A 24191-nucleotide genomic window follows, 5' to 3' on the forward strand; every position below is an offset into this window, starting at 1 on the left:
GGGCTGTGTCCTGTGATGTTGAGAGCAGCCACACAAGTCTTGGATCTTGACATCACCAGGCACCAGCATCTTGTCACATAAACAGATGCCTCCCAGTGGTGGGCCAGAGGTCATTATGGACGGTTGATAACAATGTAGTGACATGAATGCCTGAAAGAAAGATTATTAGGAGAATTGTACATGCTCAGCAGTCTGCATAATCTGTCTGACTCTGGGAAACTAGTCCTGGGAGTCAGCTTGAGGAAGGGTGATTAATGGTTGTAGGGTAAGAGAGACATGCAGGACATGCGGACTGCTTAGCAAAGCGTGTCAGGGGTAAACCTTAAGCAAAAATGGCTGTGCTAGGGCAGAATGGCTGCACTAAAGCTAAGTCTATCCTAAAATTATCGGGGTCCCTCCTTTCAGAGAACTCAACTAAAAAAAACAAAAACAGAAAAGGGTGAAAAAAACAGAAAAGGGTGAGTCTTATAAACATAATGTTAAGTAAAAGAATCCACACTGGGTAACCTAGGCTATGCAATCATTAGAAAGGGCTTGTTTGGCCCAGGTGTGGAAGGAGTGTTTGGCTGCTGGCAATATACTGTTTCTTTACTTGACTTATAACTATTTGTTAATCTGTATATTTCTTGATGCACTTTTATATATGAATATTATGTTCTCATTCAAATGCAAGCAGGCAAGCAAGTAATTGGCCAATATAGGATAGATTAGCTGATATAGATATAGGCATAAATATAGAAATAAATATAAATATACAATTCTGGAGCCACAAAAGATTTCTTAAAATACTTGTTTAATTAATACTTTCCTCATGCTTTACTGTAAATGAAGGATAAAACAGGGTTTTATTTGATGGTTGTGGAAAGGGAGATATTGCACCTACACAGGTTCTTCCACAGGTTTACAGGGTGCCAGGTACTGTCCTGGATACCAAAAAATGCATATAACATTTTCTATCCTCAAAAGCTCACAACCTCACTGATGATACAAAATACAAAGGAAACAAATAAACAAGCAGTACCACATGTGGTTATGCCTAAATGAGCCAGAACGGGGAGAAATCAGTATGTATTGGAGTCCAATCAAGCATCAGGTAGCCGACTGAGAACAACTGCAGGTGAGGTCTTGTGACAAAAGTGCCAAACGACAACATAGCAGAACGACAACATAAATACATCTGCAAACACAAGCCATCTGTTTTTGTTTTGCTTGTCTTGCATTGTGCACGTTTGAAGATTAGCTCACATGCGTTGGAAATGCGGTAAGGAACACGTGTTCACCGCGTGCTGGGCACTGTTCATGCATTTACCTTATCAATCTCCCAACATCCCTAAAGGGTAAATATCATTATTGCCGTTATTCAATTTTACAGAAGAGACCGCAGCGGAGCGCTCAGGTAGCTTGCCAAAGGTAACACCACTACCTGGCTACCGGAAAAAAAAAAATCACCATTTAAAAGATCCTTATCTTTCCTACGTCCAGCAAGGGCCAATTAGAGAAGGCTGTGGCAAAGCGGCCCCGCCCCGGAACTCCTGGAGCGCCGCGCCCTTCTTTCCCTTCAGCTCGGCGCCTAGTGGGACACAGGAAGTATCTGAGAGCCAGCATTCCCCAGGGCCGCCGACCCGGCGTGGGCAGCCCGCTGAAGCCGTGGGCAGACCTGGCGGAAGTGACACTATCAGCGCGCGCCAGGAGTTCCGCGGGGTCGGGCAGGGTCGCCGTGGCGGGCGCCCGGGCCGCCGGCAGTTTAACTTCGTTTCCGCGGGCCCGTGGTGGTCTTTGCGTTGACTCCAGGTAACAGCCGTCTTCGCTTGTCCTCTTTCCTGAGGGCGCGGGCGGAGGCGACCGCTGCAGAAAGGCCTGGGGGCGACGGCAAGGAGGGGACGCAACGTGGGCGCGCAGGCCCCGCTGGGGACGTTCTTCCCTCCCCCGCCGCCGCCCTGGCCCGCACCAGCCGCCGGCCGACGCTCCCTCCTGGCCCGCTTCCCCTAAGCAAGCGCCTGGGAGGCGTCCTCGCGTCCTGCCGTGAGATCGCGAGTGCGGGGCTGGGGGTGCTGGGCGGGAAGGTGCCGCGCGCCGAAGCCCCGGAGCTCGTCCAGATGCAAATTGACCCGGGCTGTGCCCGCCTGTTTTGCCGCCAGCAGCAGCTTTATTATAAAGTTGTGCTGAGACTCTTTGACGTCTTGTCGGAAGCCTGAGCCGGCGAGCGAATCCACACCGCTTTATTCACAAGGGCTGGGTCTCTAGCTCAGGCAGCACGGCTTTCCAAAACGCTAGGTAGGCTTTTCTGCGAAAGATTATGCTTCACTCTAAGGCTCTGCAGAATTAATTCTGTCGCCTCCAAACGACACCGAGGTTCCTACTTCCATCTACAAGAGATGAAGACACTTTGCAAACAGCTCTCTTTTCTAAGGATTAGCGCAGTGGTCGCTGTGCGGCTTCTCCTGTAGACTTTCGGTTTGCAAAAAGTGGTTTGGAGCTACCAAAGGTTCTGGATAAATTCCCAGTCATGCTTTTGAGGGCGTTAAATCCTGCTCTCGTCTCTTGCCTCCGCGATAGCAGTGGCCCCTTAAACTGGACTTCCAGCCTCCGATGTTACTCCCCTCAAATTCATCTACACTCTTGCCAAATTAAATCGACTCGTGCTGCACACATCCTGTCCCGAGGGTGAGAGCCCGCCTGTGCTGTCTGTCTCCTGCAGTGACCTTCTTCACGTCACACCAAACTCGCACACTGCAGACTCTTTTGCAGCCTCCTCTTTGTGCTTGGTGTCTCTTTTACCCGAAGCTCTGATTCGTACATTCCTACTCACCTTGTTAAACGGTCTCTGCTTTGTTAAAACATTGCCCTCTCTTCCTAGTACTTTGCTGCTAGCTTTTATTGATGATCATGTGCTCCATGTCAAGCAGGGCGCCAAGTGCAGATACCGCAGAGACATGTATGCTGGCTTCTGCATTCAAAGAGCTTCGCTTAGTGTATACTTGCTATTATAGCACTTGCCATGTTTTTACAGTAATTACGTACATACCTTTCATATTGAATTCCTTAATGCCAAGGGCTATATCCTCTTTATACCATCACTTCTATTATTGTTACTAGAATGTCAAGAAAAGTATGCTTTTTCTTATATTTTCAGGAGCATAACTTTCCCTTTTTCTTGGTCTGTTTTTCAGTGATAAGTATGTGGGATAGTCTTTGGGGTCCTTTGCTCTCAAAGTGATTGTCCGTTTCTTTCACAAATGCCTGAGTGTCTACTCTGTATCAGCATACGCTTGAAGCATTTGTGCTTGAATGGTCTTTGGAGATAAAACTGGTACCTTTGAGACCTGTAAGTTTTATGTGAGAATGAATTATTAGATGATAATAAATGTTTGAACTGAAATATAATAATAGTTTAGATTTGTCTTGTGCTTAGTGTATGATAACTAGACACTTCTTTATGTGTTAATCAGTAAATCCTATGTTGATTTAGTCAGTTCTGACAGTAATCCTGAGCAAGTTATAGGTCTGTTTGAACTGAACAAAAGGTCTTTTTGCTGTCACTTGTTTCTTTGATCAGAAAGTAGTTTCAGATGTGTAGCCAGTAAAGCGATAATAATTTTAAGAAAAACCAGACACCGGTGTTGTATTGTAAAGAGGTAAAGTTATTAGATTTATGCAAATGCAATGCTTTATTTATCTGTACAGTTTTTTGATAGTCTTTCATTAAAGTAGGAGCTCAATAAATTATCAAAGTATATTGGGTTGAATTCAATATTTGTTGAATTTTATGCCCAAGACATTGTGGAGGATATAAAATTGAGTGGAATATTTAAAAATGTGAACTTGTCCTAAAGTGCTGTGTATACACTGCTTAATAAATATTGTACTCTGATATTACAATTTGCTTAGTAATTTGTTTTTCTAGGTGTTTTTCCACAAAACTTTTTAATACTGATTATAACACCTTAATTTTGAGCATAATCAGAGTATTTAAACATGTAATGAAACAGTTTTTGTTTTGTTGGCAATCTTGCATGCAGTCACAGGAAACATAGAAGGAATAAGGTGTTAGGATTTTAAGATAAAAAGAAATGTATTCCAAAATGGCCTCACTGGTTTTCTTGTGTGTGTCTTGTGTAACCATGAAACTAGCTTATAAGACTGCATGGGTTACCTGGATCCGTACATTAAACTTCAGACTTTTTTCATGAGCAGCATCACTGTTTGTTGGCGTGTGGAGATCACCCAGGGCGTTGAGGAAGTGACTGAGAAGAGCGTGCTGGGGATGCTCTAAGAAGGACTGAATGCTGAGACGAGTTCCAGTCCAAGAGATTTTGGTTTTCTGAGAAGAAAGAGAGCATCATGGATCAGAACAACAGCCTGCCGCCTTATGCCCAGGGCCTGGCCTCCCCTCAGGTAATGCGTGAGGAGGGAGGGCAGACAGTACACTTCAAGAGGTGGGTCAAGGGAAGAAACAGTATTAGCAGACTGTTACTGAAAATGATTTTATGTGTATTATTAAGACTCCTTTCTTTTGTGGAGAAGTTTTATTAGGCTTTGAATAGGCATGATAGTGTTTTTTTGAGAAACCTGTTTGGAAGATAAATTGTCTGTCTGCAAGACGGTCCTTGGATAAATTCTTAGGCGAATACTCCAAATGATTATATAGGGGGGTCTTTGATTTTGAAAATCACTCTCACCAAATTATCTTCTAGTTTATCTTTTCCTTATGTTTAAAGTTCTAAATCTGTGATCTAACATTTTTAACAACTTTCAGTAAATTCTATTGCAGTATAATTTACATACAATAAAAACCTCCATTTTAAGCTTATGTTTTGATAACCGTCTTTACCTGTGTAAGTTACAGAACATTCCCTTCTTGTCCCTTTCTAGTTGCTCTCCTTGCCCCAGGCAACTACACTTTAGTGTTTTCAACACTAAAGACTAATTTTGCCTATTCTAGAATTTCATGTAGATAGAATCATACAGCATATGCTTTTCTGTGTATGTCTGTCTTCTAAGCCCAGCATAACATTTGTATATCAGAAGTTAATTCCTTTTTATTACCAAGTAGCGCTCATGTTGTACTCATGTTCCATGGTTTATCTTTCCATTCTCCAGTTGCTCGCATTTGGATTGTTTCCAGTTTGGGGCTATTGTGAATAAAGGCACTTTGAGCATTTGTGTATAGACTTTATGTGCTCTGTATTTTTGTTGCTGTCGGGTAAATGCTTAGGAGTGCGGTTGCTGCATCATATGTCAGCCTGTGTGTAGCTTTATAAGAAACTGCCAGATCATTCTCCAGTGATAGAACTGTATTGCAGTGCCACCAGCTGCACAGGAGAGTTCTGGTGTCTCCACGTCCTCACCAACACTTTGGGATGTCAGTCTTTAATTTTAGCCATTTCAGTAGTTGCTGAGTAGTATTTCATTGTGGTTTTAATTTTTATGTTCCTAATGATTAATGATCCTGAGCATCTTGGCAAGTGTTTATTGGCCATTTATATACAATAGACATTATTTTACTGAACTTTATGGCGCTTTGCAGATATTACATTGTTGACAAATTGAAAGTTGTGGCAACCCTGCATCCAGCAAATCATTTGGTGCCATTTTTCCAGCAGCATGTCCTGATGTCACATATTGGTAGTTTTTGCAAGATTTCAAACTTTATTATTATTATTATATCTGTTATGGCTATCTATGGTTAGTGGATTTTTTTTTTTTTTTAGTTGGAGTCTCACCCTGTCACCCAGGTTGGAGTGCAGTGGCATGCTCATGGCCGCCATAGCCTTGATCTGCTGGGCTCAGGTGATCCTTCCACCTTAGCCTTCTAAGTAACTGGTACTATAGACATGTGCCACCACACCCTGCTAATTTTTTGATTTATTGTAGAGATGAGGTTTCACCAAGTTGCCCAGGCTGGTCTCGAACCACTGGGCTCAGGCAATCCTCTCACCTCGGCCTCCCAAAGTGCTGGGATTATAGGTGTGAGCCATTGTGCCCGGCCAGGTTAGTGATCTTTGATGTTACTATTGCAATTGTTTTGGGCACCAGGAACTATGCCCATATAGACAGCCAACTGAATCCATAAATGATGTGTGTGTACTGACTTTCAATTTCCTCTGAGAACTTTTCCCTTGCATTCACAACTTGACTGTTTGGTGTAAAAGGCCTAGCTGTCAGGCTATCTCAGCTTTCAATGCACCTTCCTCACTGAGTTTAATCACTGCTAGCTTTTGATTTAAAATGAGAGATGTACAACTCTTCTTTTCGCTTGAACACTTATCCACCAACTAGCTGTTCCCATCTCTCTCTCTCTCTCCTCAGGCCTCCCTATTTCCTGAGACACAGCATATGGAAATTAGGCCAGTTCATAACCTTACAGTGACCTCTAAGTGTTCAAGTGAAAAGAAGAGTTGCACATCTCTCACTTTAAATCAAAAGCTAAAAGTGATTAAACTTAGCGAGGAAGGTGTGTTGAAAGCTGAGATCGCCTGACAGCTAGGCCTTTTACACCAGTCAAGTTGTGAATGCAAGGGAAAAGTTCTCAAAGGAAATTAAAAGGACTACTCCAGTGAACACACAAATGATAAGAAAGCAAAACAGCTTTATTGTTGATATACTGGTCTGGATAGAAAACCAAACTAGCTACCACGTTCCTTTAAGCCAAAGTCTAATCTAGAACATGGCCTTAACTCTTCAATTTTATGAAGACTGAGAGAGGTAAGGAAGTTATAGAATAAAAATTTGAAACCAACAGAAAAAGAACCATAATAACATGAACGTGCAAAGTGAAACAGCAAATACTGATGAAGAAGCTACAACAAGTTATCTAGAAGATATAGCTAAGATAATTGATAAAGGTGACTGCACCAAACAACAGATTTTCAATATAGACGAAGCAACCTTCTGTTGCGAGACGATGCCATGTAGGACTTTCAAAGCTAGACGGAAGCCAGTGCCTGGCTTCTGAGCTTCAAAGGACAGACTGACTCTCTAGTTAGGGGCTAAATAGCTGTGACTTTAAGTTGAAGCCAGTGCTCATTTTCTTTTCTGAAAATCCGAGGGCCCGTAGGGATAATCTAAATCTACTCTGCCTGTGTTCAGAAATGAAACAACAAAGCCTACATGACAGCACATCTATTTATAGCATGGTTTACTGAATATTTTAAGCCCACTGTTGACCTACTGCTCAGAAAAAAAATTCCCTTCAAAATATTATTTCTCATTGACAGTGCACCTAGATGCCCAAGAGGTCTGATGGAGATGAACAAAGAGATGAACATTGTTCTCATGTGTGCTAATAGCACATCCATTCAGCATTCTATAAATCAAAGAGTATCTTTTACTTTCAGGTTTTATTATTTAAGAGATATATAAGACTATAGCTTCCATAGATAGTGATTCCTCTGATGAATCTGGGCAAAGTAAATTGAAAACCTTCTGTAAAAGATGCACCATTCTAGATGCCATTAAGAACATCCGTGATTTATGGGAGGATGTCAAATATCAGCATGAACAGGAGTTTGGAAGAAGTTGATTCAAACCCTTGTTTAAAGGGTTTAAGACTTGATTAAAGGAAGTAACTGCAGGTCTGATAGAAATTATACTCAAACTAGAATTAGAAGTGGAGTCTGAAGATGTGATGGAATTGCTGCAATCTCATGATAACATTTGAATGGATGAGCAAAGAAAGTGGTTTCTTGAGATGAAATCAATTCCTGGCGAAAATGCTGTGAACATTGTTGAAATGACAGTGAAGTTTATAGAATATTATGTGAACTTAATTGATAAACTAGCATCAGGGCTTGAGAGAATTGACTCCAATTTTGAAAGAAGTCCTAGTGTGGGTAAAATGTTATCAAACAGCATTGCATGCTACAGAGAAATCTCTAGTGAAATGAAGAATCAGTCAGTGCTGCAAACTTCATTGTTGTCTTTTTTTTGTTTGTTTTTGAGTTGAACCTCATTCTGTCACCTAGGCTGGAGTGTAGTGGCACCATCATGACTCACTGCAGCCTCAACCTACTGGGCTAAAACTATTGTGCCCTGCTAATTTTTTTGTGTTTTTTGTAGATATGAGGTCTTATTTTGTTCAAAGCCAAGCTGGTCTCAAACTCCTGAGCCAAAGTGATTCTTCCACCTCTGCCTCCCAAAGTTTTGGGACTACAGGCATGAGCCACCATGCTTGGCCTTTGGTTTTTTGTTTTTTTTAAGAGAGATGGGATCTTGCTCTTTCTCCCAGGCTGGAATAGAGGTGCAATAATAGCTTACCAAGCCCCAAACTCCTGGGCTCAAGTGATCCTTCTGTTGGGGCTGCAGGCATGTGCTACCACTCCTGGCTAATAGTTTAATTTTTTTAGAGACAGAGTTTTACTGTGTTGTCTAGGCTGGTCTCGAACTCCTGAGCTCAAGAAATCCTCCCACCTTGACCTCCCAAAGTGCTAGGCGAGAGCTCTCATGTCCAGCCTAGTTGTCTACTTTAAGAGACTGCTACAGCTACTCTAGCCTTCAGCAGCCACCATTCCAGCAGCAGCCACCCACATCCAGGCAAGACCTTCTAGCTGCACAAAGCCTATGGTTCACTGAAGGCTCATACGGTCTTTAGCCATAAAGTATTTTTAAATTAAGATAAGTACTTTCTTTAGACATAATGCTTTTACACACTTGATAGACTGCAGTCTAGTGTAAGCATAACTTTTCTGTATGCTTAGAAATCAAGAAATTTGTACAACTTGCTTTATCGTGGTAGTCTGGGATCAGACCCACAGTATCTCCAAGGTGTGCCTATATTTTCATTTGTAAAATGTCCTTTATATCTTTTGTCCATTTTAAAATTGGTTTATTCATCTTTTATTGAATTATAGGAACTCTTTATGTGTTCTGTTTACCAGTCCTTTCTCAGATATATGTATTATAGATGTTTTTTCCCCCAGTCTGTGGCTTGTCTTTTAATTGTCTTTATGGTATCTTTGAAAGAACAGAAGTTCTGAATTTTTTCTGGAGTTCAGTCTATCAGTTTTTCTTTATGTCTATCCACTGTGTTACATTAAAAAATAAAGTGAGGTGTATACGAATAGGAAGTTTTAGGCTGGGCACAGTGGCCCATGCCTAGAATCCCAGCACTATGGGAGACCAAAGCAGGAGTATCAGTTGAGTCCAGGAGTTCAAGACCAACCTCGGCAACATAGTGAGACTTCATCTCAAAAACAAAAACAAAGAAAAGTAAGTTTTCCCCGATAATGTTTCATAACCCCATTACACTCAGAAGGCATCTGTCTTTACACATCTCACCTGCTGTTCCACCAGGGAAGTCCCACAAGCAGCAGCAGCAGCAGCAGCCAGCCTAACCTGTTCTCCTTGCTTTCTGCAGGGTGCCATGACTCCTGGAATCCCTATCTTTAGTCCAATGATGCCTTATGGCACGGGCCTGACTCCACAGCCAATTCAAAACACCAACAGTCTGTCTCTTTTGGAAGAGCAACAAAGGCAACAGCAGCAGCAACAGCAGCAGCAGCAACAGCAACAACAGCAGCAGCAGGCAGTGGCAGCTGCAGCAGCCGTTCAGTCCACGTCCCAGCAGGCGACACAGGGGGCATCGGGCCAGGCGCCGCAGCTCTTCCATTCACAGACTCTGACAACGGCACCTTTGCCGGGCACCACTCCGCTGTATCCCTCCCCCATGACCCCCATGACCCCCATCACTCCTGCCACACCCGCCTCGGAGAGCTCTGGGATTGTCCCACAGCTGCAGTGAGTACTTGGTGTTCCATGTCTGTCTCCTCTCCCATGTTCCAGGGTCCTTGAGAGCCTGTTCCTCTTTGTTTTCAGATGAATCTGTTTACTTAAGGTAGTGGCATTAATGCTAATTGTATATCAAAGATGGCTTTATCTCACCCATGGGAAAGGAAAGCAAAGCTGTTTTAGTGAGTCAGTGCCTGCAGTAAAATGTTCTCTTTTTCAGAAATGTGGCTGCTGTGTTTATATGTTTGGGCTAATAAAATGTAATCTGAATTTCATCTTTACTGTTATAGACACTTCCCTGTATCTCGTTTGTTAGATCACAAGGTTTTGTAGTCTCTTTCCCTTGGGCTGGTTTATAGTTTAGGTCTTTAGTCACAATATCAGGGTAGTTCCTAGCAGTTCTTGCTTCTCTTCTTTCTTCCTTTGGGGGCTGCATATAAATCTTTGAAGGTCTGTGTCCTTCCCACAAGGTGAAGATGACTGTCTTGTCCTAAATATGTTCTTCTACCTAAATGAAGTGGATCCTATATGTAACAGGGTAGTGGGGTAGGAAAAAATTTCATCTTTCTGAAAAATAGGCAAACATTTCTAGGTATCAGTCAATGAGAAATATAGCTTTTACTTTAGAAAGATTATGACCAAAAGGGTTATTTGCAATCACGACATCTCCTCAGTTTCTTGTACAGTAATCTCCTTCTCTCTCACTCCCTTTAGACCTGCTATTTCCTATTCGCACTTATATCTTGTTAAGTATTTGGTCATTTATAAGCCATTTCTGACCATATTTGGAACCAAGTTGAGTAAAGTCTTGGATCCTGACTGTTACCTAAAGACCTAACTATTGCTTTGTCAATTTTGTTTGACCCCACACAGTGTTTTGTTCAGAGTCAGGGTCTTACTCTGTCTAGGTGGGAGTGCAGTGGCACAATCATGGCTCACTGCAATCTCAATCTCCTGTGCTCAGGCAGTCCTTTGGCCCCAGCCTCCTGAATAGTGAGGACTACAGGTGTGCACCACCATGTCTGGCTAATTTTTTGTAGAGATGAGGTCTCACTATGTTGCCCAGGCTGGTCTTGAATTCTTGGGCTCAAGTGATCCTCCTGCTTCAGCCTCCTGAAGTGCTGGGATTACGAATGCAAGTTACGACACCTGACCACACACAATTTTAAAAACAATAATTTTTATGATTTTAGAGAGCTAAGCCCTTGTTAGCTTACCTTTGTCGATGCCACTCTCAGACATCCTGCATGCTTGTCTGACTCCAGTGGACGTTTAAGTTTGCACATCTTGTTTAAATTATAAATTATAACTAGTTTGGATCAGGTTTTGTTTCTTGCCAATGCCTTGTTTTCCTAATAACTCCACAAAGCATCAGCCACATTCCTGAATTTCCACTCTCTGTTAAGAGCCCTACTGGGTGGTAATTCAGTGGCTTCTATGTCTTATAGGCTTATGAGGAATGAAGGTAAATATTTTAATTCATGAAATTATATAAGCATATATTTAGCAGTTATATGATAAATTGTGAGAGATACACTGAAATTTATTTGATAGAGTTCATAATGGACGAGTGCTGAAGGCAGGTGTGTATACAGAGGTGATGAGAAGGAAATAGGTGATGTAGAAATGAAAACATTCATTGGGTTGACCAACCTAATTGGCTTTACAATCATATATTGAGAGACTATCATTCTCTTCAACAAAATTATGAGCCATAAAATTTTCAAAAGTGTTGCATTTTGACAAGAAAAAGAACCAGAAGACACCACGGGTTGAACTACTATTGTATTTGAACCTGCGTATTTGAAATCTGGAGTCAGTATTCTCAGGGTGGTGATTTTCATGCATGACAGGTAATGGGCAGGTAATTGCGTTCAAAGGACATTGCCCATTTCAAATATATATCTTATAAAACCAGAAAATATAGAATCAAAATTTGGGTTGTTTAAATTTTTACTAAAATTCTTAATAAAGTTGATTTTCACCATATGTTTTTTTTTTAAGTTTTTCATTAAAAGATGTAAGAATACTAAAAAATCAAAAGGATCCGTTGGACCCAGTTGACTAAAGATAGCGATTGCTTCTAATTTACTGAGAGTTAATCAGAAGATGAAACAGGTTTTTTTCCTTTGCCTAAGATACTAAGGTCTTGTTCTTCCACAGTGAAACTTACTTTGAGGGATTGAGCGAGTCTGTGCCTGCTTGTTTTCATTATAGTGGCTTTTAGGAGTAGGGTAGTGGTGGTGGCTTTTTGGAGCTGACAGATGAGAGTAGACTTTGGTTAAGGGAAGTCTAAGGCATGGCTCTGGAGACAGACAAACTCAAATCCTGGCTGCACCACTTAGACGCTGTGTGCATCCTGAGCAAGTTACACTCCCTTGAAACCTCAGCTTTTTTATCTGGACGTTGGGAATATTAATTGTTACTGCCCCATAGTGCATTGTATTAAGTGATGCAATCTATGTAAAATGCTTAGCATGGTGTGTTAAATGCTTAATAAATTTCAGCAGTTTTAAAAATCAGAGCCTAGTGGGAGTCAGATTTCTAGGCAATCATCTAACACCTTATCCTATAAAAGTTAAGTAATTTAAATAATCATGTTTTCTTTTTAAATTTCTTACAGAAATATTGTATCCACAGTGAATCTTGGTTGTAAACTTGACCTAAAGACCATTGCACTTCGTGCCCGAAATGCTGAATATAATCCCAAGGTCAGATGTGTTTTAATGTATTTCAAACTATATGATAAAACAGGAATTTAATTCTGAAAGTCCCTAGATCACAGAGTTTGTGTTATGCTTAAGTTTCTTGACACCAACAAAATGAAGATCTAAAGTAATAAGTGTGTCGTTTTTTACCTTGGCTATTTAAGTGAAATAGGGCAAGTTCATTCCTCTTGTACTTTATTGAACGTCTGTGCTGTAAGAGTCCTTAGGAACATAACATTCTATAAAGTAAACCAAGTTCATATACATCACTGTAATGGGGATCATGTGAAGTTGAGGAACAGAATGTGTAATGTGATACCATTTATGTTGTGAAAACTGTGTAGGGTAGAATGACATGGCATCTGGAATTTAACTCAATAATCTTATGGGAAAATTGGGAAGGGGCACATGGATGAAACAAGATTGGTCAATAGTTAATCATTGTTAAAGTTGGATAATAAGTACAGGAGGTTTATTATAATATAGTTTTCTACCTTTGTGTAACTTTTAAATTTTTAATAATAAAAAAATTGGGGGGAAAATTCTCCATAGACTTTCTGATTTTAAGATAGCCACATGCACTGGACATGGTGGCTCATGCCTGTAATCCCAACACTTTGGGAGGTAGAGGTGAGAGGATTGCCTGAACCCAAGAGTTCAAGACCAGCCTGGACAATTTGGCGAGACCTCATCTCTATAATAAATTTTTTTTTTTTTTGAGTTGGAGTCTCACTCTTTTGCCCAGGCTGGAATGTGGTGGCACACACACTCTTGGCCACCCCAGTGTATAATAAATAAATAAAAAAATTAGCTGGACGTGGTGATGCGTGCCTGAGGTTCCAGCTACTTGGAAGGCTGAGGTGGGAGGATTCCCTGAGGCCAGCGGGTTGAGGCTGTGGTGACTAGCCATGAGTGTGCTACTACATTCCAGCCTGGTGACAGAGTGAGACCCTGGCTCAAACAGAAAGATAGCTGCATGAATATATGCTACAGGCTTTTGTGCCTGTGCCAGTAGAAAAGTTTTATTTTTGTTTTTGTTTTAAGTTGGAGTCTCACCTTGTTGCCCAGGCTGGAGGGCAGTGGCACACTCACTGCCACCCCAGCGTTGACCTGCTGGGCACTGGCAATCCTTCCACTTCAGCCTTCTAGGTAGCCAGAACTATAGGCGCACGCTACCATGCCTGGCTAATTTTTGACTTATTGTAGAAATGAGGTCTCACCAAGTTGCCTGGGCTGGTCTCAAACCTGCAGGTTCAGGTAATCCACTCATCTTGGCCTCCCAAAGTGCTAGGATTACAGGCCGAGCCACCAAACCCAGCCCGAAAGGTTTTTTGTTTTTTTTGTTTTTTGTTTTTTTTTAAGAGTAAACATTTACATTAACAAACAAGTAGACATTCTTGGAGGCCTGTCAGACCAAGGCATCTGAGCCTGGAAGAGATGCTCAGGCTGCAGAGCCAGACTGCAGAAAGGGTGCTCCCAAAATGGGAGCATCTGTCAGGGAATTGCGCAGACACATAGAAGGCACGTGAGCACAGGGGAAAGCCACCTTCAACTCACTTCATCTAATAGAAACACAAACTTCATGTGAGAAAAAGAAAAGCGAGCAGGAGGTGAAACTTCGGGTCATTTTAAAATTATTTTTCGTTTCTTGAGTCAACTGCTGATGGAGGCAGCTAGCAAAGAAGCCAGTCAGGCTGTTTGGTGATAGCTAGATAAGTAATCAAAGAACATAGTTTCAGTTATCTGTGGATTCTCAACAGACTTAGAGAGCTGACATGTGTGCACACGTGACGGCCTGTCTTTATATCTTGTCTTTCAGGGTCTGTGTTTGTGCCTCTGTCTTAGTTTGTCAGGCAAGTGCTATCTCCTGTACTGGTATGTCTCAGTTCCCTTATTTTGGCCAAACACCCAATCCAGGTTGACTATAAAGATTTCACTCCTTCTCAAATAATCTGAGATAGTTGAATGTCATTTTGGAACAGTGGCCATGTAGCAGCATGTAAGCACTTGGATATTAGACAGCAGAGGGGTGGTAGAGAACAGCAATAGTCTTGGATAGCATATGAAATATGTAGAACCCACTTTGCGTCTAGCTTTTTAGTTTGCTTAAGGCTAACCAGGAGAATAACTCCCAAGAATCAACTTGATCACTTTTAGCTAACCAAGTTTTCCTTTTCTCTCTCTCTTTCTCTGAAATATTTTTACAGGTGTTAAAAGATGAACTGTTATATACATTCTCACTAGACTGTCTAGTGAATAGCTGTGGACACTTCTATTATCTGTGACTCTTTTAGTCAGTAAAAATCTAAAGCTTGAGCTGTCTCATTTGCTTTTGAGCCGTAGTCTAGATCACATGTTTTTATTTAGAAACTCCTAGCTAGGGTAGAAATTTTCATACACACCATTGAAGTCTTTGCTCCTGTAGTCCTTTTTTGATAAATGGCAATTTTAGAGTTTTAACTCATTTGCGACCGTTGACATGTATTTGCATCATTCCAAAGTCAGTTCCTGGTTGCTGCTGACATGAATTTACCTCATTGTGGTTGACTTTCTTTTTGGGTTTGTAATCCAAATAAAAATACAAAGCATGGAATGCTAGTCAGAGTGGTGTCTGAGGCAAATACTGGATATGTCTGCAACTTTTTGCTGTATTGTGAAAAAGGTGACAATTTAGAAAAGACTTTTTCACTTGTGCTTAACTACAGAATTTGTGGTAACCAGCTTCAGATTTTTTTTTTTTTAATTTTCACCTGCAGTCAGTATTAGGAAAATGAAAAATTTGCTGGTTGTGAGTGTGATAATAAGATGTGTTACCTGAAGTTTTTGTTTTGAATGTTTGGAGATACTGGTTGACAAATTTAATGGTGAAGCAAACAGGAAAAAAGGGTTACTATTAAAGGGAAGAAGGGAGAAAAGAAAGAGGCACTAAATAATAAAACTTAAGTCTATTGTCCTATCCTGAGGCTTAGGTCATGGTGTTAGAAGGATGCTGTATTTTCAAGAGACATCACCTAATGGAGGCCTTTCAGTGAGACTTGGGGTCAGCCTCCAAGCAAAGCTGATTCCTCATTGGAGGATTCCTGGTACATGGAAACTGGGGAAGATTTCCTTATGTTTGTATCCTGATGCCTGAAAGTAGTACTTTAGTTAAGAGAGTCTGAAATCTTTTATTCTAGGCTGCTTTGAGGCTGACGTCCATTAAGATTTCTTTAATCAAACTACCTGCTGCCTGTATATCATGTAGAGGTGTGTGCAGTGATGTCTTCTTTGGAAATGTAGCTTTTACCCTTTGGGCATGTGACTGTGTTTAGGATATTAGTTTGTGCTTGAGAAGGTCAGGGTGTTACAGGTTGAGACTTTTAGAGAGGGAACTCAGTCCGTTCCCACATGGTGAGAATTTGTAGGTTTTGAGATATAGAGGAAGACCTTAGGCAAAGAAAAATAGCTCTTTTTGGAAACTTGGACTGTTTTATCATCGGCCTTTAAACAAAGGAAAGCGTCAGTCAACCAAAAAAACTACCTATAAACTATTATTAAGCAGTCATTCATCACATAACGTTTTGATCTACAGTGGACTGCATATACTGTGGTGGCCCCATAGTGTAGCCATCACAGTGTCATAGCAGAATGCATCACCTTCTGTGTTAGATATGCAGATATGCATAGAGACACAAATACTTACCATTGTGTTACAGTTGTCTACAGTCTTCAGCTTCAGAGCAATAGGCTGTACCACATAACCTGTGTGAAGTTGACTGTGCCGTCTAGGTTTGTCTGAATACACCCTATGATGTTCATACAGCAGTGAAATCACCTAATGATGCATTGCTCCAAATGTATCCCCATCATTCCACAATGCATACTGTGTATCTAATGAGGTTCAAGCGGAAGCCCAAAGTCTTGCCCTACATTGCAGTTTTTCATGGCTTGTGATAACTAAAAATGAGGCAATTCTCAGGAACTTCTTGGGCTTCTTAATTAAAATTTTACCACTAATGTTTTTGCAAAGTCTGAATCAATGTACCTATCTGTTGTTTTTCTTGGTGGTGGTGGGTTTTTGTTGTTTATGTGTGTTTGCACATGCATAAGTATCAGATGTGAAGATGATTGTGGGTGAGATCAAGCCAGTATGAGGTATTTAAATAGAATAAAGAGAAAAGATGATGACTAAATTTCTGCACCCCCAACTTTGGGAAAAAAACAGATGAATTGTCCTTATGATATCAATAGTGGAAAAACCTAGAGACAGCCACTTGTTTGCATGAACCACAGAAACCACTTTCCTCAGAATGGGTTTTAATCTTAAAATTGATATTTTTCTTTCAGAAATCTGATTTCCTCTAATAAATCATTAACTTGTTTTTAATGTTTTAATTGGGATAACCAAAAAAGATAGAAAACTTATTTGTAAACAAGCTATCCTCCTGCCTTGACCTCCCAAAGTACTGGAATTTGAGCCACAGTGCCCAGCCTATTTTGAATTTAGAGTGAGAATTTAAGGAGGGAAATAAAAGATTGTCAAAACTGGTTGATTTTTTTTGATCATATAAAGCCTTTTGCCTTTGACCAAGAAATATCTAGTTGTCTGCCTATCAGTACACATTATGTATCCTTTCTATAATTACTTAAGATGGCAAAAATGAACATGTATGTTAATATTATCCAAAGACATTTATGTATCCTTAATCGTCATTATATAACATAAAAATGCAAGTAAAGGATAAAAACGTTTGAGTGACTAGTATTTTAGTGTTTATCTTAAGAAATTGCCCAAATATTCAAAAGTTTTTTTTAAAAAAAATTTGTCTAAGTTCTCGAAGGTGATTAATGGACTGGAAATCACTGCTAAGCCACTCAGAGTGAGTCTGTGAGACATGCAGCATTGTAAGAATTAATCTTTCATCCACTATGAATTTATTTGGTTGAATACATAATTTTATGGTCTTTAATGAAGTAATATTAGTTGTCTGACCAATAAAAATTGTAGAGGTAATTTAGGAAATTCAAAAAAATTAGGTTTTTCCTGAGGTTTGGGTAAACTTGAAAATACTACTAGTATTTTTAGATGATGATAAAATCATAGGGAAGACAGAGCAGGTTTTTTTTTTTAACCAAAATTGCTAAAGCAGACTAATTTGTCAGAGTCATTAGAACTACTATGTGAATTTTTTTTGAAATTAAATATATACTAGAATGCGTAATTTATTTGAAAGTTATTTTTTTTGCTTTTTATTAGGTACCTAGTAACTGAGGCCATTAATTCAACCCACAGTTGAAATGTTTCCCCTTACCAGGCTTAGTGACTCAAGCCTGTAATCCCAGCATTTTGGGAAGCCAAGACGAGAAGATTGACTGAGCTCAGGGGTTCAAGACCAGCCTGGGCAACTTGATGAGACCTTGTCTCTACAATAAAAACTTAGCTGGGCGTAGTAGCATGCGCCTATGGTACCAGCTACTTGGAAGACTGAGGTGGAAGGATCGTCTGAGCCCAGCAGGTTGAGGCTGCAGTGGCCGTGAGCATGCCACCGCACTCCAGGCTGGGTGACAGAGTGAGAGTCCAACTCAAAAAAAATTTTATCAAGAAAGTTTCTCAAAGCGCTAACATGTTTCATACATAAAAAGCAGAGAAAAAAGTAAAAACCTTGTTTTTTAAATTTGCATTTATATGTGTTTAATCTATTATTATTTCTAAAGGCCAATTAGAAGCAGGATTTTACTTCATTATGTATTGATATGCTTGTAATTTGATTTATTCTCTCAATGTAGAAAAGGTTTAATGGTTTATTTGCCTAAAAATTCATATTAATAAAACAAAATTTTTGGTTAGAGAAGCTGTAGTCATGATAAGCAGCAGATATATGGTTGAAACAGAGGCCCTGGTATTTATTGAGAACGTAATTAAAGAACCAGAGTTTGCAAATATACCTCTTCTTGGTAGAATGTTTATGTGAAAGACTGATCTGGTATAATTTACTCAGTAGTCACTAGGGGTTATTTTGTTCTACTCCCTCTGCAGAGTGGTATTTGCTGATGGGACGTGTGCTCAATCCTGTACAGGAATGCAGGACACCTGGGTAGATACTGTGTGCACTAGGACCTTCCCACTGGTTGTTAATGTCTGGCTCTCCTAGTGTAACTGAGCAGTTTGGCATGACCTCACTAATGATTTTCTCTGACTCTTTCAGCGGTTTGCTGCTGTAATCATGAGAATAAGAGAGCCACGAACCACAGCGCTGATTTTCAGTTCTGGGAAAATGGTGTGCACAGGAGCCAAGAGGTAGCCATAAGGAATTCATTCTCCTGGGCTGTGGGTTATGAAAGAAAAGGTGATATCTCTTGGTTTCTAGGTTATGATAGCACTTTGATATGCTGTTACTTTCTTATTAAAATGGTTGATTCTAATCACTTCAGACAGCAGTGATTTCATTTTCTTAAAATCAGGTATGAGTTTTGAACATACATTATGGTTGCATTTTATGTGTTTAATATAACATCAAAAACTATTAATAAAGATCCCTTTATTTAAAAAAAACTTATAATACAAATACCTTTCCAAATTAAAGTTGACCAAGAATTAAAAAATGTAAAAGCTGATGGCGCAAGAACTTCACAGATTATGTTGGCTCTGGCATCTTGACAGCACTGCATATGCTGACCACAGAAACCTGCCATCTCTCCCTTATTTTTTTAAATAGGGAAAGAGTCTTGGTCTGTCAGCCAGGCTGGATTGCAGTGACATAGTCGTAGCTCACTGCAACCTCAAACTCCTGGCCTCAAGTGATCCTCCCAAGTAGCTGGGATGACAGGTGCACCACCTGTCTGGGTAATCTTTTTTTGTGGAAACAGGGTCTCACTATGTTGCCTAGGTTGGTCTTAAACTTCTGGGCTCAAGTGATCCTTGCACCTTAGCCTCCCAGGTGGCTGGGATTACAGGCATGAGCCACCACACACTGCTCAAAACTAGTTTTCATTATGAATGTTTGAACTATTGTAGGTCTTACAGAATGTACCCCTGTCATATCACTGCCTGCATGCTGCATTTCTTTGAAGTGAACCTATCTGTAGGTTAGTACCCTGGACCTCTGTCTGTTCAGCAGAGCCTGCATACCTGGTAGAAGTCAAAAGCCAGGGAGAAAATTCATCACATTAGCTTCATAAAGCCTGAATAAGTAAACTAAAACTTTTCAAATAAAAGATTATTAAAATGTATTTAGAGGTGTAAGCACATAGAGGAAGCTGTGGATGCTTTTGCTTATTCTGAACTTTGAAATTGTCTTTTAATTAGGAGAATGCTATTGGTGTAGACATTCTGGCTCCTGGTCTGGCTCTAGGTCTCTTGAGGTTTTGCAGAAGGCAGGATTTAGATCCATCTTTGGCTTCTATCTCTCCTCAGCCCCCAGATTCAGTAGTAACGCTTTATTTGGGAAGCTTTTTATTTGCTTGTTTTTCCTCTGGATGGAACATCAGAAACTTTTGGTTTATCAACAGATGCCAAGTGTTTCTATTTCTTCCCAAGACAAACTTTTCTTTTCTTTTTTTTCATTTTCTTTTTTTTTGAGTTGGAGTCTCACTCTGTCGCCCAGACTAGATAGAGTGCAGTGGCACGCTCCTGGCCACCGCAGCCTTGACCTGCTGGGCTCTGCGGATCCTTCTGCCTCAGCCATCCAAGTAACTGAAACTATGTGAGCTACCACGCCCGGCTAATTTGATAAGCTTTTCATGTAGCATTTAGCCCTCTTTGTCCCAAGCATATGCCACCTGAATATCGTATATCTAGTTGGATAACTATTTTATCAAGACAAGAAACCACAAATGAATGTATTTTCCTGAGGAGGGGAAAGCACTGCATGTATGTATACTTAGTTTTTGTCCTTCCTGATCTCCTGGGCTTTAGAATCTTTTGTTTGTGGCATATTGTTTGCATTCTGCTTTTCTTATAAGCTCAAAGTTGCTAAGTCACAATTCTATCCAACAAATGACATCATAGGAATATGAAGAGATAGAGACTTAATATGAAAGAGGACAGAATTAGAGAATGCATTCTTCATTGATAAATCAAATCTTATCAGTATTTTCCTCTCAAAGCAAAGTTTGTTACTTTTCATCTCAATAGAAGTATATGGGCTAGGCTGGGCACTGTAGCTCATGCCTATAATCACAGCACTTTGGGAGGCAGAGGTGAGAGGATTGCCTGAGCCTGAGGGTTCAAGACCGGCCTGGGCAAATTGACGAGACCTCATCTCTACAGTTTAAAAAAAAAAAAAAGCCGGGCATGGTGGCACCTGTAGTTGCAGCTACTTGGAAGGCTGAGATGGAAGGATCACCTGAGCCCAGCAGGTCAAGGTTGCGGTGGCTGAGAGTGTGCCACTGCCCTCCAACCTGAGTGACAGTGAGATTCCAACTCACCAACAAAATAAAAGTACTATATAGGCTAAAATATAAAAAGAGTAATGTTGATGAGAATATCACACTCCATTCATAAAATCTAGGTCTGTCAATATTTTGGTGAATTAAAAGGGTGATCATTTTGGTAGGCCTACAGTTTTCTGTCAAGAACGCAGGAATAGTTTATAGTAAAATTGTTAATCTCTGTCAATCTTTTCTCTTGGAGTGGGGGTGGACCAGTTTACACTGTGTTTATTGGTTTACTAATTTAGACTTTTTATAAGTTATTCATCTAATAATTATTTTAACTGTCTTTGAGTATAAATAACTTACTTTTTTTCCTTTCACTAGTGAAGAACAGTCCAGACTAGCAGCAAGGAAATACGCCCGAGTTGTGCAGAAGTTGGGCTTTCCAGCCAAGTTCTTGGACTTCAAGATTCAGAACATGGTGGGGAGCTGTGATGTGAAGTTCCCTATAAGGCTAGAAGGCCTTGTGCTGACCCACCAGCAGTTCAGCAGGTAAGTCTGAAGTATATTTCGATTGCTTTTGGCAACAGTTCACTGATAATCTGTTTAGATACTCTTCAGTATAAAATGCATGCAAAATACTCAGTATATAGGACTAGTGTTATGACTATAGGCATGTGCGCTACAGCCATTTCTTCCCAGTATCCTTTGCAATATCTGTCACTATCACCAGCCTCCTGCTTTCCATGTCACTCAGTGATTCCGCTTCTGTATGTTTTATTGTTTTATTGCTCAATGAATACATTTTATTTATTTTTATTTTCTATTTTTTTTTTTGAGTTGGAGTCTCACTCTTTCACCCAGACTGGAGTGCAGTGGCTGCTCCTGGCCAACACAGCCTCGGCCTGCTGGGCTCCGGCGATCCTTCTGCCTCAGCCTTCCAAGTAGCTGGAACTACAGGCGTGCGCTACCACACCCGGCTAATTTTTTGATTTATTGTAGAGATAAATCACCAAGTTGCCCAGGCGGGTCTCGAACCTGTGGGCTCAGGCAATCCACTCACCTCAGCCTCCCAAGGCGTGGGATTACAGGCTGAGCCACCGAGCCCGGCTGCTCAGTGAATACATTTTAAATGCATGAATTGAATCTACAACTTCATGTATCAGTTCTTTTTCCCAGTTTGAATCTTTTCTTTTAATCAACATCAGGCCAGATCCACCTGCAAAGTGTAAAGTGGAGCAATAGGAACATTCTTTCCAGTTATCTTTCCTGCCACTTTGAGGAAGACTCACAGGCATGCAGCTCTGCCCACCGGGAGCCTTGTCTCACCTGTTTTCTGCTCTGCTGACTGGCACACCAGCTCTCCATGCCCCTCAGACTCACTGTGCCCTCTTGCCCTGGGCATTTTCACATGCCACTGTTCTAAGCACACTGGCACACTCTGGCTTCACTTTTCACCCAGGAATTTCCCACCCACACCACTCTTCCTCAAGAGAAACCTGTCCTGAATTTTCCCAAGTCATCCTTTTTACAGTCTCTCTGAAAGAACAAAAATGAGATTACTTGGATTAGAATAATATGTACCAATAATCCACCCAGTTAGACAACTTAATTGGGTTTGGGTTCATTCTCAGGCTAATTAGTATCTGTTGTAGCACTTTGATTAAGTTACCTGGTCACAATTAACAGCTAGAGAATATTTCAATTTAAGAAGATGAGATATCAGAAATGAACAAAAAGAAGATGAGATATGATTAAAAGGTAAAGTGTCTTTATCAGATCTTAGAAATAAATGAATACTAGGGTTTATAAGTCAATATACCTAACTTGTCCAGAATGAATCTTGACAAGGATCAGAGACTGATAAACATAAATGCAAAGCTCTTGTTCTTATGTCAGAAAATCCAGATTCAACAGAAATGAGGTAAAGAGATATAAAGACAAATAGCCTCCTGTCAAGTAGTCATCAAGGGACAGTCATGCATCAGCCCCTTTGCGTTAAGCACTTTCTCCTTTGATGCTGCTTGGAGAATGGCGCTTTACCTGTTGATTAACTTGCTTGTTTATTCAATATTTTATCTTGTACAGGTCCTAAATTTATCTAAAAGCATAGGAAGCTGTTTATTTCTAAACTTTTTTTGCCATTTTTTCTCTTCTAGCTATGAGCCAGAGTTATTTCCTGGTTTAATCTACAGAATGATCAAACCCAGAATTGTTCTCCTTATTTTTGTTTCTGGAAAAGTTGTACTAACAGGTAAGCTGTAACAGGAATCAGGCCTTAAAGTTGGAAAGAATTTCAAGGATGGCATTTTCTCAGTGCTTAAAAGAAATTCCCCAGCATTGGGACAGTGGGCTGGCTTCTTGTCTGAAGGCCTTCCGCCATGACAGCAGTGAGAAATATGCCCACCAGAGGGACTGTGAAAGCAGGGAAGTCCAATCACACACCTGCTGGTCCTCCAGCCAAAGCAGACCTCTGCTTTCAGTGGAGAGGGGAAAGGTGAGCATGGCACTAAATAAGAGAGGATGTTTTTGCTTGGAATTAGTTCTCTGAAGCTTTGGAGTCTTCAGCAGTATCATTATGAGACACAAAAGGAAGATTCAAAACAGTTTAGTTGAAGGCAGCAATTGGCATATAAGATTCAGTCACTCTCATTGCTCTTATGCTCAGTTTGTATTCTGGTTCAGGACCAAGGAGAGGGTGTAAGGACATGCCTGGCTAGCTGGAGCTTGGAGGTTGGAGTCCCCTGGTGCACTGCTTTTGTAATGAAAACAATCATTTTAAGAAAATACTGTTTTATGAGCAAAAATAAGATTGTAACAAAGTGTCCTACCCTTAATGTTTTAATATCTGTGTCTGTTACTCTGCATATTGAGAGAATTATGCTTGCAACTTTGTTTTAAGGTAATACTTTTACCTTTTTAAAAATGTTAAGAAATGCCATTTCAGAGTCTCATCTCCACTCTGACTTGTCTTCATAGGTGCTAAGGTCAGAGCAGAAATTTATGAAGCATTTGAAAATATCTACCCTATTCTGAAGGGATTCAGGAAGACAACGTAATGGCTGTTATGTGCCCCTGCTCCCCCACCCATGTGGTTTGTAAACAGATGAGTTTTGGTACCTTTATGTGGTATGTTGGGAGAGGATGGATGTTGAGTTGCAGGCTGCGGCACCAGGTGATGCTCTTACATGCCTACCGCTGAATACACGCCCACCGTGGGGTACCATGAAGGGGCGTTATTTGTGCACTGAGAACACCATGCAGCATGACTGTGAGTTGCTCATTCTGTGCTGCTATTTGGGCAGCACTGCCCATTTATTTATATGTAGATTTTAACACTGTTGTTGGCAGGTTGCTTTAAGGGACAAAACTTTTAAGTGTTAAAGCCACCTCTGCAATTGATTG

The 24191-nt window shown here is 40.6% G+C and overlaps 1 protein-coding gene across 1 annotated transcript; it reads left to right on the top strand.

The window, feature by feature from the left end:
* Nucleotides 1–1668: 1668 nt before the first annotated feature.
* TBP (TATA-box binding protein) lies at nucleotides 1669–24115 on the top strand. The gene is made up of 8 exons (XM_008067483.1): nucleotides 1669–1791; nucleotides 4195–4395; nucleotides 9356–9735; nucleotides 12350–12437; nucleotides 18620–18711; nucleotides 21171–21338; nucleotides 22946–23040; nucleotides 23766–24115. Exons 2-8 carry the CDS (start codon nucleotides 4342–4344, stop codon nucleotides 23843–23845), a joined length of 957 nt encoding a protein of 318 aa, XP_008065674.1. The 5' UTR covers nucleotides 1669–1791; nucleotides 4195–4341; the 3' UTR covers nucleotides 23846–24115.
* Nucleotides 24116–24191: the final 76 nt, after the last annotated feature.

The sequence above is a fragment of the Carlito syrichta genome, unplaced genomic scaffold, assembly GCF_000164805.1.
Source record: "Carlito syrichta isolate Samal-C Ts95f unplaced genomic scaffold, Tarsius_syrichta-2.0.1 Scaffold309642, whole genome shotgun sequence".
Classification (NCBI taxonomy): Eukaryota; Metazoa; Chordata; class Mammalia; order Primates; family Tarsiidae; genus Carlito; species Carlito syrichta.

Bases quoted from the DNA above. Each gene is read 5' to 3' on its own strand.
- TBP (XM_008067483.1), top strand. From the start codon at position 4,342: ATGGATCAGAACAACAGCCTGCCGCCTTATGCCCAGGGCCTGGCCTCC. The intron at 21,339-22,945 runs GTAAGTCTGAAG...TTTCTCTTCTAG, and splicing joins ACCCACCAGCAGTTCAGCAG to CTATGAGCCAGAGTTATTTC. The intron at 23,041-23,765 runs GTAAGCTGTAAC...TTGTCTTCATAG, and splicing joins TGGAAAAGTTGTACTAACAG to GTGCTAAGGTCAGAGCAGAA.